Genomic DNA, 18,388 nt, shown 5'->3' on the forward strand with positions numbered 1-18,388 from the left:
AACCGTACAAATAATATTAAAATATACATGTCTATATTTAAAACATATCCAATAACTTTTTAATTATTTTAAAAACTGGTGTAGGATATTGGCATAGTTGAACTGTCATTTTCATCCAAAGGTCTATCCACAGACACTGATTCGACCTACAATAGATAGCTTGTATCGACAATGTCTTTTACGATCCGTCGATTGGTTATTGGCACGCTTATCCATATTTGGATTAAAAAGTCTATCTCAGATGGTCAAAAATGCATTGAGATAGGTTATTAGGTTTGGGCGTTAGGGGTCGGCGACGAGTAACTACCGCTGGATTGACAGAGGGGAGGACAGTTGTAAGCCCTGGAATTTACTCGTTTGAGGGGCCAAGTAGTGAGAACAATCAAGTAAAATGGAAAAAAACAAGTCACTTCATGATTCATTTTAGAAAAATATGTATTCAAAGGTATTTAAGGTAAACACAAGTTTGTATTTTAATCATTTTATTTTAAAACAAAGATATCATAAACTAATTAACAGTAACAGACTGGCTTACCTCGCTTCACAAAATTGTGATGGCAATATCAGAAATTAAATTATAAGAATTGTTTACAGAAGTAAATTAATATATTAAAAAACCCTAAAACTTGACAGATTTGATAAAGGTAACTTAAAATAGTTTGTTTTCTATTGGAACTATATTAAATAAAAAAAATCAGTTCCCTGTTTTACAGTTAATTTAATAAATCACCAAAATATTTTTTTCTCGCTTTACCAAAAATAATACACATCAATCATTTAAGGTAGATTGAAATATACAAGGAAAATCAAATCCAACTGTCTAAAATATTTCATAGAGAATATATATATATATATACTTTGCTTGCAGCTTTATTCAACTTAGAAACCCCTGCCCCTGGTCATCAGGTTAGATATTACTTAGTGCCCTAATCTTATTTTAATTAGTTTAACAAAGTATTAACGGTCAATACATGTATAAGTCAAAACCACTTGTTTTGTGCAAAAGAAGCTTTAAAACATTTCATACAAACATTTTATAAATGATACTTTGTTAAACTTGCAATGCAACTGAAATCAATCCATTTCTTTAAATAAATCAATTTATTTGTGAAAGTTGGAAATACATATAGGAATAAAAAACAAAATAATAGTGAACACTGATAACTGAGAAATTAACTCTTTTCAATAAAATGTATGAAACATCTCTATAGCTTAAGGCAAAATAATGCCTTTTATGTGATGATTAGACTAAAGCACAGGCTTCTGATATCTGATGATGAATATCTGAACCATTTGTGGCAGGATGTCAAGGTCTTTGTGTATTCTATGACAATATCCCTAGTGTAAAATGTCTGAAATAAGTATATATTTATTCTCAATGAAGCGTTTAATAATGCTTAAATAAGTTTAAGCCAAAATACAGGTCATTGTATTGAAGCATATTGTCATTTATATTAAGGGTATTTGCGCACTGTGATAAAAATCATAAAAATCTACTTGCCATCATTGTTTACAAAGTCAGCTACAAAATAACTGTTACACAGTTACAGTGCAAACTCTATGTAACGTCAAACTCCCTAAAACCTTTACTCTACTTTGGTTATTCACCCTGTGCATACAGTTAACTTGTCCCTACAACGGCAACTCTATATAGAGTTTACACTGTATTTCTGTTACCACTAAATGGAGCAACTTAAATAATTGATATAAACCTATTTATATAGTTTATTCCCTCCGCCTTTCACGCGAAGTGGAGCGATACGAGCGACTGCGACGGGCGTCTCGATCCCGACCGCGAGACTTCTCTCGCGATTCGCGTCTGGTCTTACTGCGAGATCTGGAGCGTCTGAAATTAAAAATTTCATATTAAAATAAATTACGCTACAACCTCTTTAGGTCTTGGCCTCAGATTTTTTAAATCTCTTTCATAATCATTTTTAAATCTAACAGGCAAGTAAGTGATCAGTCTCCAGTGCCTGACACACGTCGTCGACTTTTTGGGTTTAACACATGTCGATTTCCTCACGATGTTTTCTTTCACTGTTCCAGCAAATGTTAAATGTGCACATACAAAAAAATTCCATTAGTGCACAGCCCGGGATTGAACCTACGACCTCAGGTATGAGGCCAATAAAATGTAATAATTACTTCTTCTCTCGTTCTCTTTCGCGGTCACGCCCACGATCACGTTCACGGTCACCGCGGTCACGATCAGTGCGTTCACGGTCATCCTTCCTCTCCCGTGGCACCTCCCTATGTCTGCGCGCACGTCGATCCAACTCCCTCCCTCCCACGTAATGTCTTCTCCCACCGCTACTACGCTCACGCTCCGCTCCACGATCTTCGCGACGCTTTTCCACCGTTTTCTATTAAAGCAATATCGATTTTTTTTATTTAATATGTAAATTATTGTTTAGGTCTTTCTTCTACATAAATAAAAATTGGAGATTTTATTTTATTTTATTTAAGTTTAATGATATAATAATAATTTTACAAATATAAATTATTTACATATCTAAAACTTTTATTCGGGTATGACACATATATATATAGCACTAAGAATGAAATTCAAACATATATTTGTTTTTTTACTATACACTTTATCAAATCTTTAGTAGCAGAAATATATGCAGTTAAAAAAATATGAAAGAAAGTCATCCTTAACCCTATATCCAAACTTATTGGAGATATTTTTAAATCAAAAGGCATGTCGTTACGTTTTCTAATTTTAATATAAACTTATATTAGTACTCACTTTTAACTCTGCAAGCTTCTCCCGAATGGTAATAAATCCCAGATGCAATTTGCCGCCAAAATGGTCGGCGAGTCGTCGGTCGTTGTCATGGATACCGAGATACGCGGAGCAAACTTCGCACACACGCAACTTCTGTTGTTGGTAAGACGACGCTGGCATCGAATTGCGATACTCTTGCTCAGCAACTGCTTTGCGTTTACGCAACTCGTCAATCTGTTGATAGTAATTATAAATATAAATCTTTTATTTTTCACAACCCTATTAATATGTTATATTTACAGTCAAAATCTATTGATGAAAGAACTACTCATATTTGGTCGTAAAAACCGACAGTCGTAACAGGTCGTTAATAATTACGTTTTTATTAAGAATAGAAGAGAATATAATAGAATTCAAACTTTGATATAATATAATATAACCGATAAGTTCTAAACAATATCTCTGTAAACGGTTTTGACTGTAGTTAAAAATTTGTTACTCAAAACGTCAAGTGTTATTCACACACATAGTAAAATGCAGGATTAGTCTTACACTGGCTTTGGCAGCTTTGGCAGTTTGTCTGAACATCACATTATTGAGAATAGTTTCCTTGGCGGACGCGATTTGACATTTCGACAAAAAATTGCTTTTTTTTTCATTTTGGAGACTCTTTTGAAAACATTCAGCAGTCTATGTTTACCTGGGATAATCCAGTCTATCTAATGGCGAGTGAATAATTCAAATCCGTCAAATAGTTTTCGAGACTATGCCAACAAACAAACAAATCAATTTTTTTCCTCTTTATAATGTCAGTGTAGATAAAAGCACTATTTAAAAACCAATTCTAATAACAAATATAATCAATCAACAAAGTCTAGAAACCTACCTCTCCCATTAATTTGACACTTTCTTCAACCATTCCTTCCTCTCCGAGAGCTTCAGCCCTGGCCAACTTCTGACCAATCTGCTCGGCCAATTCATGGACAGAATTGGCCTTTTCAGTCACCTCTGCCGACAATTCCTCTTGTGTTTCAGCTAAACGTTGTTTCGCTGCAGTCGTACGACGGTCGCAGTCTTGTATGAAAGCCTCTAAATGTTCTGTGGCCTATTGAAAATCATGAGACCATATTAGACGAAAGACAAAACATAAGTGATATTCAAGACAATATTATATAAAGAATAAAACAAAATTAAGCAAAAATATGCTTACCAATTTTTTTAAGGCAATAAGAGGCTATTATAAGTAAAAATATATAGAATAAGATTTGCTCTTAATTGATCCTGTCTGTCCTGTATATTAGAATACTTATGCTGAAGACATTTTTGTTAAAATACCGTATTTCATAAAATTCTTATATCAAAAGATCAATATAAATCCTTAAGCAAGAGTATTTAGTGCTACTGCACACATACAAGCTATATATATGGATATCAATAAAAATATAAAAACATCAAAATATACTCACATCAATATCATAGTAGTAGTCTTTGGTTTTGGAGGCAAGCTCATAGTCGGCACGGAGAGCCAAGTCATGTATTTTTGGACACTCACCTAAGTCCATGCGCTGTAATTTAAATCATTATCGATAACAAGAAGAAAGTCATATAGCAATCAAGGAAATAACAGAAATTTTTATATTTTGAAATTACTCCGTAAATGCCTTATTTAAAAATTTGTGCACATCCTTTGTCCATAACACCACATTTAATCATACTTCAACTAAATGTAGTAACTGTATCTTATATAATTTAAAACAACATAGTCTTCAAATCAAAGTACATGTCTTTTTTATTGTAATAAGAAATGTACTACAATTTTGTTCTATTGTATGAAACCTGCCTATAAAGAACGTCGAAAGCCCATAAAATCTAAAAACCAGTAGTACCTATAAGAAATATAAAACATCAAACCCCTATTGACGCTAATAAATTTAAAAATACATACAAAATTCACCAACACAGCAAATCCTCTATATGGTTATCGGCGGCACTTAGTTATATTTTATACTTACAAAACTCAGCAAAACAACCTCGTTAATTTCTTAACTACCTATTTGGCCCAACAATAGATAAACAGAAAATGATTAGAATGTGTAACTGAATGTACCTAATAAGGTAATACCTATACTAAATATAATAGGCTCTTGCATTTATTATTCAAAATAAAATGCTAGAAACATGTGAAGAAGACCAACAAAAAGTTTTTACGAGATTTTTCTAATTTTATTCATAAGGCATGTATAAATAAGTTCGCTCATGTAATTAAGATGTTAAGAAAGTGATAATTTTTATTCTCTTGCAATACAATATTTCATGCACACTTTTATTTCTTTGTAACTCTAGCCTCGTAAACAGCACAGTACATACCCAATGGTGAATTTGTATCAGCAATTTCCTCCCCGACTTTAAATTTTTATGATTTTAACAATGTACTCACCACAGCAGCAATAGAAACCGAAGGACAAATTAAAAATTTAAATTTAAGCTTAGTGTTCCATTAAATTAAACCTGCATAGCAGTATGAATACAATCAGCTAACTAGAAATGTTTTTATACGTACATCTTGGTACTTACAGAACAGCCTAACTCATACAATTTATCCCTCATCTGTTAAACTGTATTGTGATGAGCAATAAAGACTAGTGTTGGGCATTTTCTGAAAAGCATATTTCACCATAGTTACAAGCCACTCTAATGAAAAGAAATTGAGGGACTATAGCATTATTATGCAAAAGGTGGTTGTTAATGAATTGCACACATTAAGACCATTTTATTTCTTAAACACTAAATAAAATCCTAATGTATGCATGTTCTATGAAAACCTAATTTTATTTTTGATTTCTTAAAACCCTTAACAGCTAAAATTTATTGTGACGCTTATATTGAATTTCAATTATATATAAGAAAACAAAAAGGATTAAATTTGAACACCCCAAAAACCCACTACTTATAATGAAAAATTATCTCACCGTTGATGATAAAATTTCGTGAGGGCAGCACTGGAGTAAAAAGGATTTGCATACAGAATCATCATAGAACTTCACACCATGTTTGTCAGTTTCCCCTGAAATAATAGCAATCAAATAAGAACATTATTGAAGGTTTTATTTTTAATAATTTGATAGAGAACTTTTGTGGAGCCTTTCATATCTTTTTAAAATAATGGGTTGTAACGTATTTGATCTTAAATATTGATTTTTGGAACCCTCACAATTCCTAAAATAAAAGTAGATCATTCATATGGCGCGATTTAGTCTGGTTCTGAAATATTTTTTCTAACTTTAGTTCCGAATGTCTGTTAAAACGGTTAATGTAAATTTCACAAAAATTACAAACCATTGCGTGATGTTCCCATTAATTGATCCAACATTGCCCTCATTTGCTCGTGAGCAGACATGGTGATAAAATTTTTTCCTCTAAAATAAACAACTTAGATAACAATGAAAATTAACCACACACACTTAATATTTAGATCATTATGAATATTGTACTAAAAAAAAGATTTTTCTGCTGCTGCAAGCTTCAATTAATTTTTATCTTTCGTAAGCAGAAGCATTAGCCAACCAAGCAAAATGGCGTTCCACAATCCACACTTTCCACAGCCCACACTTCGCAGTTCGCGCAGTGCGCTTTACGCTCTTCCTTGTGGTTTCATAGATTAAAAATAACTAATAAGAACTAAAATAACAGATAAATAAAAAATACAGTTGCATTCTACGGAAAAAGCAAATTTCCGCCCAATAAATAATATAATAAAAGAGGTTATTTCCATAATTAATAATTATAAGTTACAGAAGTTATTGATTCTGTACAGTTGTACTATATTTTAATTTATAATAAAAGTATATTTTCTCAAGGTTGGGAAAAAGCATTTTAATGGAAATGTTAAAACATGAAAAAATCTCTTTGGCTATATTATTTCTATCCGACTAGTTTTGAAGAAGCTAGATTACATTAAAAAGGAATAACATTAATGTAATTTGCATTCAGAACTCCATTTGTTTATACACATTTTGCAAATGTTTTTTTTGTCATCTAAACAGTTAAGTATTTATTGGGAATAAATAGTTCTTATTTTAAAATTAAGAGTTAACTTTTTATTATTAAACTATGATACTAACCTGAAACAAAACAAATGCCAACCTACGTATATATCGATTTCAAGAATACTTTATTTCTACATCACAAATTAAGAGAAGTTCTAAAAGACAGAAAATAAAGAGTGAACTTATCCAGTCGTTTGGGTTTTTATCACAGGTCCTATACTTTTTTTTTAATTTTATTCATACGATAGCATAATTATAACTTAGACATCTTTTCATCATAGAAAATCACGAAGAAAGTAAATATCTACCTTATTAAATGAATGCTTGAGGATGTAATTAGCCGCATCAACACCGGACGACCCATCGCCCAAAGAAATAAATAATTCGCAAACTATTCTTTTAATATCCCTTTATAGGGAGAATAAATGTTTATGGGATCCTAATGATACCAATTACACAAATAGAGGTGTAAGAGAAGATGCTTGGCGACAAATTAGTCGAGAAATAAACAATATTCCAACAACAGATTTAAATTAAAAAATAAGGTCTTTGTCGGGTGGCTACAGATGAGAACGGTTGTTGCTGCTACGGCTATTTGTCGCCGTCGTTGCACATGTGACTCCATAGCCAAAAAAGTTCAACTGAGTATGGATCGGTATGGATCGGCTGGAGCGTGATGAAGCGGCCAGTTAGGATCGCAAAAGACTGCTGTTGGGTCGGCCTAGTACGATTTACGCATAGCGATCTTGGATGGTAATTCGCGGGATCGCCGATCTATTTTGGATCGTTCAGTGTGGATGCTGCTATTATTTGAGACAAATTTAAAGTCCATACATAATTTCTAAAACTTTGTTAATACATAATTAGTTATTACTTGTAAAGCCAGAATATGACAACTTTATTTGGTCACATAACACATTATAATGATAAGATGGCAATAACAAAACAATCTTAATCTGTATTCTGTTATTTCTGTGCCTGTCGTCACTCGTCAAGTTGTCAGTCGTCAGTCGTCACAGTTATCCTTCTCACCTGATTTGAGAATATTTTTTAAAGATAATATATAAATATAATTTTTTTACCAAATTCCTGACATGAAATGTTATTCAGACTTAATAATTAATATATATAAAACGGCACGAATATCATTCGACATCATCAGTTAAATAAATCATTTCAACTCTATGAAAATATAATAATAATATAAAGGTTAAATTGTTTACAAACATTGTTTTCTTCAAAAATGCAATAGTTAAAGATTTATTTGAACGATCAACCCATGGAATATTTTAAAGTTCTTATTCCTATCTTGCCTCAGAAAGTCAAGGAAACATTACTAAAAGGTTACATTATCCAAGATGATAAGTGCCATTCCAATATTTATTTCACAGAGAGTTTTGAATTACAGCAGAATTTAGATGAAAAAGTATCAGCTGATAATGACACCACTATCTTTGGCTATTTCAGTAATGAGCCATCACAATTAAAGAATAAAAACATTAAAAATAAGATTTGTTTATATGATTCTGTTAATCCTAGGGTCACTGAATTAGTCCTAAATGGTAAAGTAATTAAAGGCTGCAAGTTTATTTTTATATGTTATAATATAAACAAAGTCATCAATTCAGAAACATTAGATATCTCTTGTAAAGAACTTATGTATGTTAAAGAATTAGTTCAAAGAAAAAGCAATCATCCTCAAAATATTACTGAGTATGCACCCAAATTAAAATTACCACATATGTTTTCTTCTTCAATGTTTATTCAACATATTTTTAACTGTATTAATTTATTAAATTGGTTGAAAAATACATTGAAAAGAAAGGAAAAAGTAAGTATATATTAGTATTACATGGAATAATTGACTGTTAATAAATAACATATGTATATGGTATTGTGTGCAGGCATAACTTTGAAGCTTGCATAAAAATACCTAGTTTTAGAAAATCCCTAAAAGTGATTCGATGTAACCACCACACATAATTTAGCCAAGCTATGTGTTTGTAACACTAATGCACAAATTTTAAACATTTTCTATATTCCAGATATCAATAACACAAGGAAATTATATTCTAGCATTAGTAATTGATATAATTTTGGGTTATTACATCTTGGCAATTTTATTTTATGATAGGAAAGAAATTGGTGTACTCTTACTTGGAATTTTAGAGGTAGGCAGATTTATCTTTAATTTTATTAATAAAGTCTATTATTAATTTAAGTGATGATGCAGCATGATCTTAGCAAATTTTTCTTTTAATTATATCCTCTAAATATCAGTTAAAAACAGCAACTAATCTGAATCAAGTTCAAGTAACCAAATGATAACTTAAAATTAGGTCACAAACAAGTCTCATTATGACTAATATGGGTAATAATATATTAAGTTTTCCAGAAATTGGTGAATTCTATGTATGCATTACTAAAATGGCTAATGGGAGCTCCGGCAGGATTAAAATTAAATAATGCATTTAATAAAATGCTGGGTAAATATTTTTCATACCATGTAGAATTATGGTGGTTGTTTTTGGGTGAGTAGTTGTATGATATTAATAAATAATTTCACTGTAATATTAAAGTGTTCAAAGGTTAAAGAAAGGCATTATTAATATTAAAGTTTAAAATATGTTTATAGTATAGTATGATAATTGTATGTTAGTCATGAAAAATTAATGTTTCTAAGAAAAAATAATTAAAATAATATTCTTTTTTCTTATTTGCTTCTTAATTAGAGGCTTAATATACCCAACTCTTAAAAAATATAATTAAAGTAGAAGTTGCCATTACTTTTATGGGTTTTTCGAAGTTGTCTCTCTAAACAATGCTATTAGCATTCTATGGAACCACTGTGAACAACCAAAAAAAAATCTTGTTTCAAATTCTTTGATAATATCTTTGTCAAATTGCCGCCAATTTACTAAAACAAATGATTGCATTACATAATCTATCTATATTCGAATTTCAAAAGTTTTCATTGCCAATGTTTATAACTGGCCGATTCTAAAAAGTGCTACCTAATATACTTAGTATAAGTTTTTTAGTGAATGTTAATTGTCGGATTATGAAACGTAATGAACTTGCAGATGTATCAAGTGAACGATTGGATTTAATATTGCATATTTATCAATATTTGGGTTATTTTGGACTGACGTTCCAAGCTGCTATAATATCAGACATGTTGTGTGTAACAACATTTCATTCATATTGCATTTATGTTTATGCAGCAAGGTAAATAAACCAAAAATAAAACTACAGTCATTGGTCTTGGCCTCTCAGGTTTTTTTCTGTTTTTCAATGATAATTTTTTATTTTTGCCAATATTAGTCGTATTTAAGTTGTTAGACATGCCAGTGCTCTCAAACCAATTCGACTAAGGGTCCTTTACGAAAGGAACGTACCTAATTTTAAAAGGCCGACTACGCACTTGCAGTACTTCAAGCAGTGTAACTTCTCTCTCTCTCTCTTTAGTCGGCACCTCATGTCTGAGCGTCGTGGTCATCAACGAAACATTTTGCGCGGACTATCTGCTTCCACCGGTTTCTGTCCAGCGCTTCTCTTATGACAGTGTATAGCTTTGAAGACGATGAGTCTTTCACTTGATCGGTCCATCTGGTTGGTGAACGGCCACGTGATCTTTTGCCTTCTGTGTTACATGTAGTGTGCCTGAACACAAAGTTTTCGTGATTATATGTTTCTTCAAGTAGGGGATCAGCCTTCTGTGCCTGACACACGCCTCAAATTTTAAGGCCCGGTTTCCTTCACTCTACGAGCGAGGGTTAAATACGCATCATACAGAAATTCACAAACAGTGGTGCACAGCCGTCAATCGAACCCACGACCTCACGGATGAGAGAAGAAAATCTGAAGCCACTAGGTCAGGACTGCTCAGTGTTTATTAATTTCTCCTAGAAACGTAAAAATATAGGTTTTTCATTAATAAACAACATTTATTTGTCTTCAGACTTTTCAACATACAAATATCAGGCCTCACTGCTATGCTTCGGTTATTTGTTGGACGAAAGTACAATCCATTAAGAAATTGCATAGATTCATGTGAATACACGAATCAAGAGCTATTCGTGGGAACCGTAGCTTTTACTATCCTCTTACTTCTGCTGCCTACAACACTTATGTACTACATTGTTTTTACAATGGTAAGTATATAGGTATTTCACCAAGACATGACATATTGTGAACTTATATCAAGTTAACAATATACTAATATCTATTATAAGGAGATAGTTCGTAAGTTGTAGGAATCCCTGGATCTACTGAGGTGCTTTGAAAATTATTTTACTAATAGAAATCAGCTTTATTTTTGTTATAAACTATTAACCGAATTAAAAGACTTTCTTTTAGTCGTATTTGCAGAAATAATATTCGGCTGAACGAAAACGTTTCGAACGTTGCGTTAACAACGATGATTGAGTTCTAGAGAAATGGTGTAGGTAAAGCCTGATAATTTATCCAACGAAGTAATTTCCACCACGTGAAAGAAAATTAAATTGGTGCTCCGCCCGGCTTCGAACAATCACAGATTGATAATTGCATGCTTAGTTCCCGAAAATATTTTTCTATTTGAATTGCTCTAGTATAGATTTACTTATATAACGTGTATGAACACGAACAAGTTATCAGGAGGTTATTAGTCATCAGGAGACCAATATGGGATTCTCTAAAAGCAATCATTAACCTAATTTAAGCAAGTCTACTACTACTAACTCAATTAATGAAACAATTAATTCCTCGTTAATTTAAGGGTAAATAAAAATAGTATAACGTGTATCTTTAAACGAGCAATTCTTGTATATATATATATATTTGGAATCTCGGAATCGGCTCCAACGATTTTCATGAAATTAAGTATACGGGGGGTTTCGGGGGCGATAAATCGATCTAGATAGGAATGATTTATATAAAATATCATTTTATTCGTGTTTTATCAACTTAAACATATGATTGCTCGTTTAAAGATGTCAGTCAAATAGAAACTTAAATATGAATATAATTAACTTTATTCGATAATAACATTCATATTTCACCATTTTATTAGTATGTAATTCGTACTTAAATATAATTTCCAAAAAAAACAATTTATAAAAAAATAAAAAAAATACCGAGTGAAGCTCGGTCATCCAGGTACTTGTTATTTAAACGCTAATTGTATAATATTCTACGTTATAGTTTCGCGTGCTATCACTATTAGCGCAGTATGCCTTGGCTAGACTGATCCACTTCGTGCAAACATTACCGTTATATGTTATTATATTATGGATAACACGCTCACCTAAATTGGCAGGTAATTAAAAATTTATATAATGATTATGATAGCCTTTTACGGTCCACTTCATTAAGTATTTTCTATTGCGAACTGTGGAATCGACTCCCGATGAAGACGTTATCTAGGAGATACGACCTCAATTTAAAAATAGAGCCTCAAAGGCCTACCTAAAATTGGTGTCCATCCATTGACTAGGGTGATTGAATTTTATGACCCGTAAGCTCGTTTCCCCCCCTTTTATTATACAATTTATAATTCTCTGTGAATTGAATTGCTTGGTAATCTTGGGGTTTTATAAATCTTCCATTTCCAGTATTTATTCTCAAACATTGAAATTTACATGTTTCAGGAGAAATATACATTGAAGAACAGAAAAGTAGCGAGTCGCATTTGATGCTAAAAATTAAACTATTTAATAAACCATTGAAAAAACTCATGAACTATTTTAAGCCTCCAGTTGAAATACCGAAGGATGTGGAATGGACTAATATTATATCAAGCGTGTTTACCGGAAAGCAAATAATATAAATAAATGAATTATTATTAATAAATGAAGGATTTTTGATTTAATTAAAAAATTTTTTGTGATTTCAACTATAATTTCAGTTTAGACATAGAATTGGAGTGATAAAGTATTATTCTTATTTAAAAATAATAACAATGCGTAAAATTGAATAGTTACGGTTTAAGAAACGCAAGAATATAACTACTGAAAACATTTTAGACCTTTCTACGTAAAAAGGAACGTATCGTATCGGTTTATACGAAAATTCGATCGGTACAAGTACATTTTACTAAGGAACAGGAAACATAAATTATTGTAATAATATAAGAGTACAGTATATTTTAAATTAAATAAAACACATTCGCCAGAACTTATTTATTATACTTTGATATTATTTCCGCACAAAAATATAAATTGTGTTGTCACCACACATGAATATAAATGCTAATAATTACTATTCGCATTAGACTGGGTTATTACAAACTATTGTAGTGAAAATTAACATACAATTTTCGACATAGGAATAAAAAATTTTGACCACATCAAACATACAAATCATCTTAAAATTCATCAGAAACAACACGTTTCAAGTACACGAAATTAGTAATTACCGACTTTAAATAAGAACTAGTATTAAAATATAACTTAATAGCACTTAAGAATCGATATACATAACAGAATAAAATTATTTGATTAAGCCTAGTAGAATTCAGATCACTTCTATTTAAATGGCTGCCGTATAGAATGCAGTATTTTGTACATGTTATATATTGTCTAAGGCAAGAAAGTCAACTTAATCCATGCTATTAGGAATGTAAAAACGATTGTGTTAATTAATTTAGTATTCACTGATGTTAGTCACACAAAAATACCTGTAAGATTATCAAGAACGTTGAGCATTTCTGAATTTTTGCTAAAGTAAATCTATTAAGATAATCATTTATAATGATCGCATTTAAGAAAGAAGCTACCATCTACTAATTTCAATCCCTATATTTATTTTACGAATAACGGTTGGTTACTCTCATATACACCATCTATCGACGCTCGTAAAATAATCTTAGTACAATCTCTTCTTATTTATATCTACTAAATTTATTTAAATTATAGAAAAGTTATTTAACAGAAAAACTCGCAATAAGTGTAAAGTTTAAATTCATACTTTAACACTAACTTTTAAGTAAATGTTTGATGCATATTATTATGAATGGATTTTATTATTTGTTATTAAATTTTGAAAATACTTTTACCGAACCTACCATTACCCGTAAAACTATCGGAACTATCGATCACATCGTAAACTTTATTAGTGCTAACAATTTCATAGTGCTATGTTATTTACATAAAAACTCCGATAAAAAATATACAATATTCCTACACACATCTGAATGATAGACTATCGAAAATTGTTTGCCCTTAGGTATGATATCGACTTGCCTTTATTGTGATGGTCGTGACGTCACAAAGCAAAGCGTGGCTGTCAACGGTGGGTAGGCCGAAAATAACTTATATTATCATCACAGATAATAGTAAGGAAATGTGATTACGATCACAGTACAAAGCTTCCATATATAGTATGATACTATAAAATAAAAACCGGGAGATAGGCAAGTCTTAGTTCTTGAGTACACACCTGTAGTCCTTATTCACTTCCGAAGCTGAGTTTGGCGAATGCTCTTTAGGTCTAACCGTACCACGACACGATGCTAACTTTGATTCCAAAGCCTACAATGAAGAAAATTACATATGAATGATGTTATTAGTAATGAAGTTAGGTGCAAAAGCCTCCAACTCAACGTCTACTCTACATTTACAATACTTACAAAAATACAATATACACGAAATTGTGATGTACCTACATAGTACGTTAAAATACATTTAAAATCAATTCCTGGTTTACACTATAGTATACTCTAGGATAACATATAATATCTGTTTAACAAGAACAAAATACATAGGTTTCATTTTAATTCATTTTCACAACTACCCTCTTATGCGGAATTAATATCTAACGAGCACCATTTGTACAATACATATCTAAAAATAAAGTTATCAAAACTGTAAATTAGTTTTCTCTTTCTCTTGGCCTTTCTTTAAGTTCAAGAAATTTTCTAGTCCCTCTCTGGACCGCACTATGAAGGATCTTCGTAGCTTCCCATCGTTTTGTATGGACCTTTGAAACGGTTGATCAGAGGACCTTTGTCTGGTCTCTATTTCCGGTTTTATATCCGATTTCCGGAATTCAACTGAATCAATCGAATTTTCCGATTCCCTTTGATCAACGAACTCGTGAGGTGGAGAACTTTGCTCGGTGATACACGCGCATTTGACCTTACCACATTCGCGGCAAAGAAACCTCTCAAGCTGCAAGCAATAAATACCATGCACTACAATGTACACAACCATGCAAATTAAAATTAGCTCAGCTAAACTACGAGTTACACGTATAAGCTGTTATATAATACATGACGCTGAAAACAAAAGCAACACTATACATGTCTTCGAATACTTGTAATAATTTTTCGTAAAAACAGTGATTTCATATAGACCAAATTTAAAAATTGAAACTGGATTTGTTTGATAAACAAAAACTTTATTGAACATGTAATTATTAATTAGTTTATCCAGTTATCACGCTCAATCATTACAATCAATACATGTTAACAAAAACAACACAAATTACAAATACATAATGTGTTTATTCGGTTTATCACGGTTCGTTTGCGATTTTATCGTTTTTCAAACAAGTTTTGGGAATATTTACATTTCAAAATGCAACTTTTGTTTTCAAAATACCCTATTTAAATAAATACATATACTTTCTATAGAGTAGATATAAGAAATACATAATTATGTACAATGTATTGACGTGATACAGTAAGCACAAAAATCAATATGGCGTAGTAAAATTAGCACCCTGTTTGCTTTACGTTACCATCGTAACAACCCCTACTTGTTCTAGATGTAAATCTATATCCATAATTCAATTATATATACTTAACAAAAATAAAGGGATATAAAGTAAATATGTACTTTTAACTTAAATATATAAAGCATACAACAATAAATAAAACATATAACAAATTCACAATATAAATCAAATTAACAAAATATAATACATACTTAAAATAAAACAAAATAATTTGAAGCACATTGAAATATCACATTAAGTTTTATCTATTCAAATTTAGGAACTATACAAGGACAGTGAAGTTATTTAAATTCATATTTAAAAAAAAATTATTTAATAATAATATTAAATAGGTTCACTGTAAAATTAACTAAAACAAACACCAATAGCGATATGCCTTCCAAAAATGAATACCCAAATTGCTAAAATGATAAGAGTGCTAAATACTGCTAAAGCTTTACTACTACTCACCCCCACTTTCCGAAGAAGATCGCCCACCAAGTTTATAGCTGACACTCTAGATGATGGAGTCATTGCATTTCCATTTATTTCCCCTATTAAATGAATATTCAATATGATTAAAGATTTGTTAACTTTCCCAAAAACTAATATATTTTAAAGTCATAGAGGATATACATAGAGATATAGATTACAAAGCCATGGGAATATAAGGGTCTGTTGTTTACATGAAAGTATCCAATATGTTGTACATGACTATCTTTTTACATGAATGATGTTAAACTAAATCTTAGTTATTTAAATTCTACGAATTTATTAAAGAACAGTTGCTGGCACTAAGTTTATAAATAACAAAAGCTCACTTCTTTGTGGAGATGCTACTGATGTTTGTGTCTCAATTTCAACTTGAGTTCGGGCAGTAGTGTGGCCATTGCACACCTCTGGTGCACTATCTTCTTTCTTTGGTGTCGGTATTTTCTCTACTACTTTTAATTCTTGCTTAAGATCTAGAAATATGTCCAATGAATTTAAAATAATACATTTTTAGAAAAATAAACAAATATATGTTTGTGCCACTTAAGTAACTAGAGTTACATGTTATGAAATCCTAAATACAATTATTATTTCTTTGAAAGAGAATTTGTTCTTTTTTTTGAAACAAGTTCAGTTAAATTCATTAGTACACCAGACTGAAAGAAACAAAAAGCTAAAGCTCTGTAAATTATATAAGAATTTCATTTTTAACTGATCTAATGAAGAAGTTTCAATTGTAAGACTGACTTTTTTTAAAGCCATTTTGAATAACCACTAAGAACAATGCCAAAAATAATTAAGAACTGGTCCAGATTCAAGCAAATCAAGAAAAATATATACCTCTTGCTTCATCATTTGCACGTTGCAATTTAATTCTGAGATTCTCAATTTCATCCACCTCACTTTCCAGTACTGCATTTCTTTCATATGCTTGATTTAATAGTTGTTCTATACATGCTACTGATTCTGATATAACTCTATAAAGTTTAAATTGTTTACTTATCATTTTACATATCAATGACATACTTAAATAGTTAACTGAATAAACTCCATAACCAATAATAGGAAAACATTCCATAACTATGTAATCATTAATACTTCAATATAACATAAGTAATATTTTTGTATATTATCTTAAAAACACATTCAGACAATTTTCTAAAGAGTAAGTTATAATTATTATACCTTTGTCCTCTTTCTAAATCATCATTTTTTTGTTCTATTTCTCTTACATAAATAGCTTGTTTTTCCTTTTCTTTTTTTAATGCTTGTAACTCATTTTCTAAGGCATTTGTCTCATGATGACTTCTTTCTAGTTTGTTCTGAAGAAAAAATAATAAGCTAAGTAACCGTTAAACTTTTGTTCATTACATTAATGAATTAATTATATCTGGCTAGGTTACAACAACCACCCAATGTAACATGTTGTTTGGGCACTTACCGCAAAAGCTCCAAAATATAAAGTTCTATTTATACTAAATATAAAGTTCATAACAGTGTGTATGAAAAAAACATTTCACATCACTAATTATATAATATTTCATGACCAACTACTTAACTGCATTGAAATCCTTGAAATCAATAAGAACATTATTTTAATATGTACAGTAATTTACTTACCCTAAGTTGTTCAATTTCCATTTTAAGCCTTTGATTTTGGTGTTCCAGATCTCTGTTCTGTTTTTCTACTTGTACTAGAGAGGCTTCCAATTCTCTTTCGAGTTGAGCAGAATTTTCTGTATATTCATCCAATTCCTGTTGTAGTTCATTAGCTCTAAACAATAATAAAGATAATAAGGAATTAGGTTCTATTCAATAATCAATATTGTTTCTATAGTTTACTCACTTTCGTTCAAAATTAGATGCCTGTTCTTTCCAATAATCTATTGAATTAGGATCTAATTTCTGTGTAGAATCCATGACTATTTGTTAGTCACTGAATTATTGGTAGCTTTGTTTTATTTGAGATCTTACTGTAAAAAACAGAAAATCACCTAGAAAATAATGGTTTGAAAATTCTTATCTCTAATTGCTAACAAGTCCTAATTAGAGCGAACTTAGTTTATTTAATATTATAATTTTCACAAAACGCAACGCAAAATAGGAAACAACACACTATAGATTAAAATACGACAGATTCTAAGAGTTTAATGCTTTGTATGTTTTTTTTTATGAGCTGGTAACATAGACCTTTAAGTCATTACTTATTTGGAAAATGTTCAGTAGTTAGAACTCACACAACTTCACTTAATTAAATTTCGTCACGGAAGATAATTTTATAATTTACTAGCGACCCGCCCCGGCTTCGCATGGGTGCAATGCTGATACTAAATACACTACAGAAAATCTGTGAACGTTGTATATAAAAATGTGGGTTATCCATAAGAGATAGACATATACCATCACGGACTTTTCTGTA

General features: G+C 30.8%; 3 protein-coding genes across 7 annotated transcripts; 1 reads left to right on the forward strand and 2 right to left on the reverse strand.

Annotated features, from left to right (window-relative positions):
* Nucleotides 1-1,258: 1,258 nt before the first annotated feature.
* Nucleotides 1,259-6,346, reverse strand: LOC111004222 (putative RNA-binding protein Luc7-like 2). 3 transcript variants are annotated; one of them, XM_022275137.2, is made up of 8 exons: nucleotides 6,071-6,100; nucleotides 5,704-5,798; nucleotides 5,309-5,390; nucleotides 4,201-4,299; nucleotides 3,621-3,839; nucleotides 2,756-2,968; nucleotides 2,149-2,366; nucleotides 1,259-1,846 (listed from the first exon to the last, which is right to left on the reverse strand). In XM_022275137.2, exons 3-8 carry the CDS (start codon nucleotides 5,339-5,341, stop codon nucleotides 1,726-1,728), a joined length of 903 nt encoding a protein of 300 aa, XP_022130829.1. In that variant the 5' UTR covers nucleotides 5,342-5,390; nucleotides 5,704-5,798; nucleotides 6,071-6,100; the 3' UTR covers nucleotides 1,259-1,725. The 3 variants fall into 3 exon arrangements, with proteins under 3 accessions (XP_022130829.1, XP_022130830.1, XP_022130828.1); XM_022275138.2 differs by having other exon boundaries at nucleotides 5,295-5,390; nucleotides 6,071-6,099; XM_022275136.2 differs by lacking the exon at nucleotides 5,309-5,390 and having other exon boundaries at nucleotides 6,071-6,346.
* A 1,443-nt stretch (nucleotides 6,347-7,789) lies between these two features.
* Nucleotides 7,790-12,598, forward strand: LOC111004216 (phosphatidylinositol N-acetylglucosaminyltransferase subunit Q). Of its 2 annotated transcripts, none has more exons than XM_022275129.2 (7): nucleotides 7,790-8,611; nucleotides 8,826-8,951; nucleotides 9,176-9,311; nucleotides 9,864-10,008; nucleotides 10,742-10,934; nucleotides 11,965-12,079; nucleotides 12,411-12,598. In XM_022275129.2, the coding sequence occupies exons 1-7, from the start codon at nucleotides 8,060-8,062 to the stop codon at nucleotides 12,587-12,589; spliced, it is 1,446 nt and encodes a 481-aa protein (XP_022130821.2). In that variant the 5' UTR covers nucleotides 7,790-8,059; the 3' UTR covers nucleotides 12,590-12,598. The 2 variants fall into 2 exon arrangements, with proteins under 2 accessions (XP_022130821.2, XP_045486852.1); XM_045630896.1 differs by having other exon boundaries at nucleotides 8,259-8,342.
* Nucleotides 12,599-12,926: 328 nt separating this feature from the next.
* Nucleotides 12,927-18,097, reverse strand: LOC111004232 (nuclear distribution protein nudE homolog 1-B). 2 transcript variants are annotated; one of them, XM_022275156.2, is made up of 7 exons: nucleotides 17,816-18,097; nucleotides 17,590-17,743; nucleotides 17,155-17,291; nucleotides 16,810-16,946; nucleotides 16,299-16,442; nucleotides 15,949-16,031; nucleotides 12,927-14,930 (listed from the first exon to the last, which is right to left on the reverse strand). In XM_022275156.2, exons 1-7 carry the CDS (start codon nucleotides 17,887-17,889, stop codon nucleotides 14,619-14,621), a joined length of 1,041 nt encoding a protein of 346 aa, XP_022130848.2. In that variant the 5' UTR covers nucleotides 17,890-18,097; the 3' UTR covers nucleotides 12,927-14,618. The 2 variants fall into 2 exon arrangements, with proteins under 2 accessions (XP_022130848.2, XP_022130849.2); XM_022275157.2 differs by having other exon boundaries at nucleotides 12,927-14,291; nucleotides 17,816-18,094.
* Nucleotides 18,098-18,388: the final 291 nt, after the last annotated feature.

The sequence above is a fragment of the Pieris rapae genome, chromosome 13, assembly GCF_905147795.1.
Source record: "Pieris rapae chromosome 13, ilPieRapa1.1, whole genome shotgun sequence".
Classification (NCBI taxonomy): Eukaryota; Metazoa; Arthropoda; class Insecta; order Lepidoptera; family Pieridae; genus Pieris; species Pieris rapae.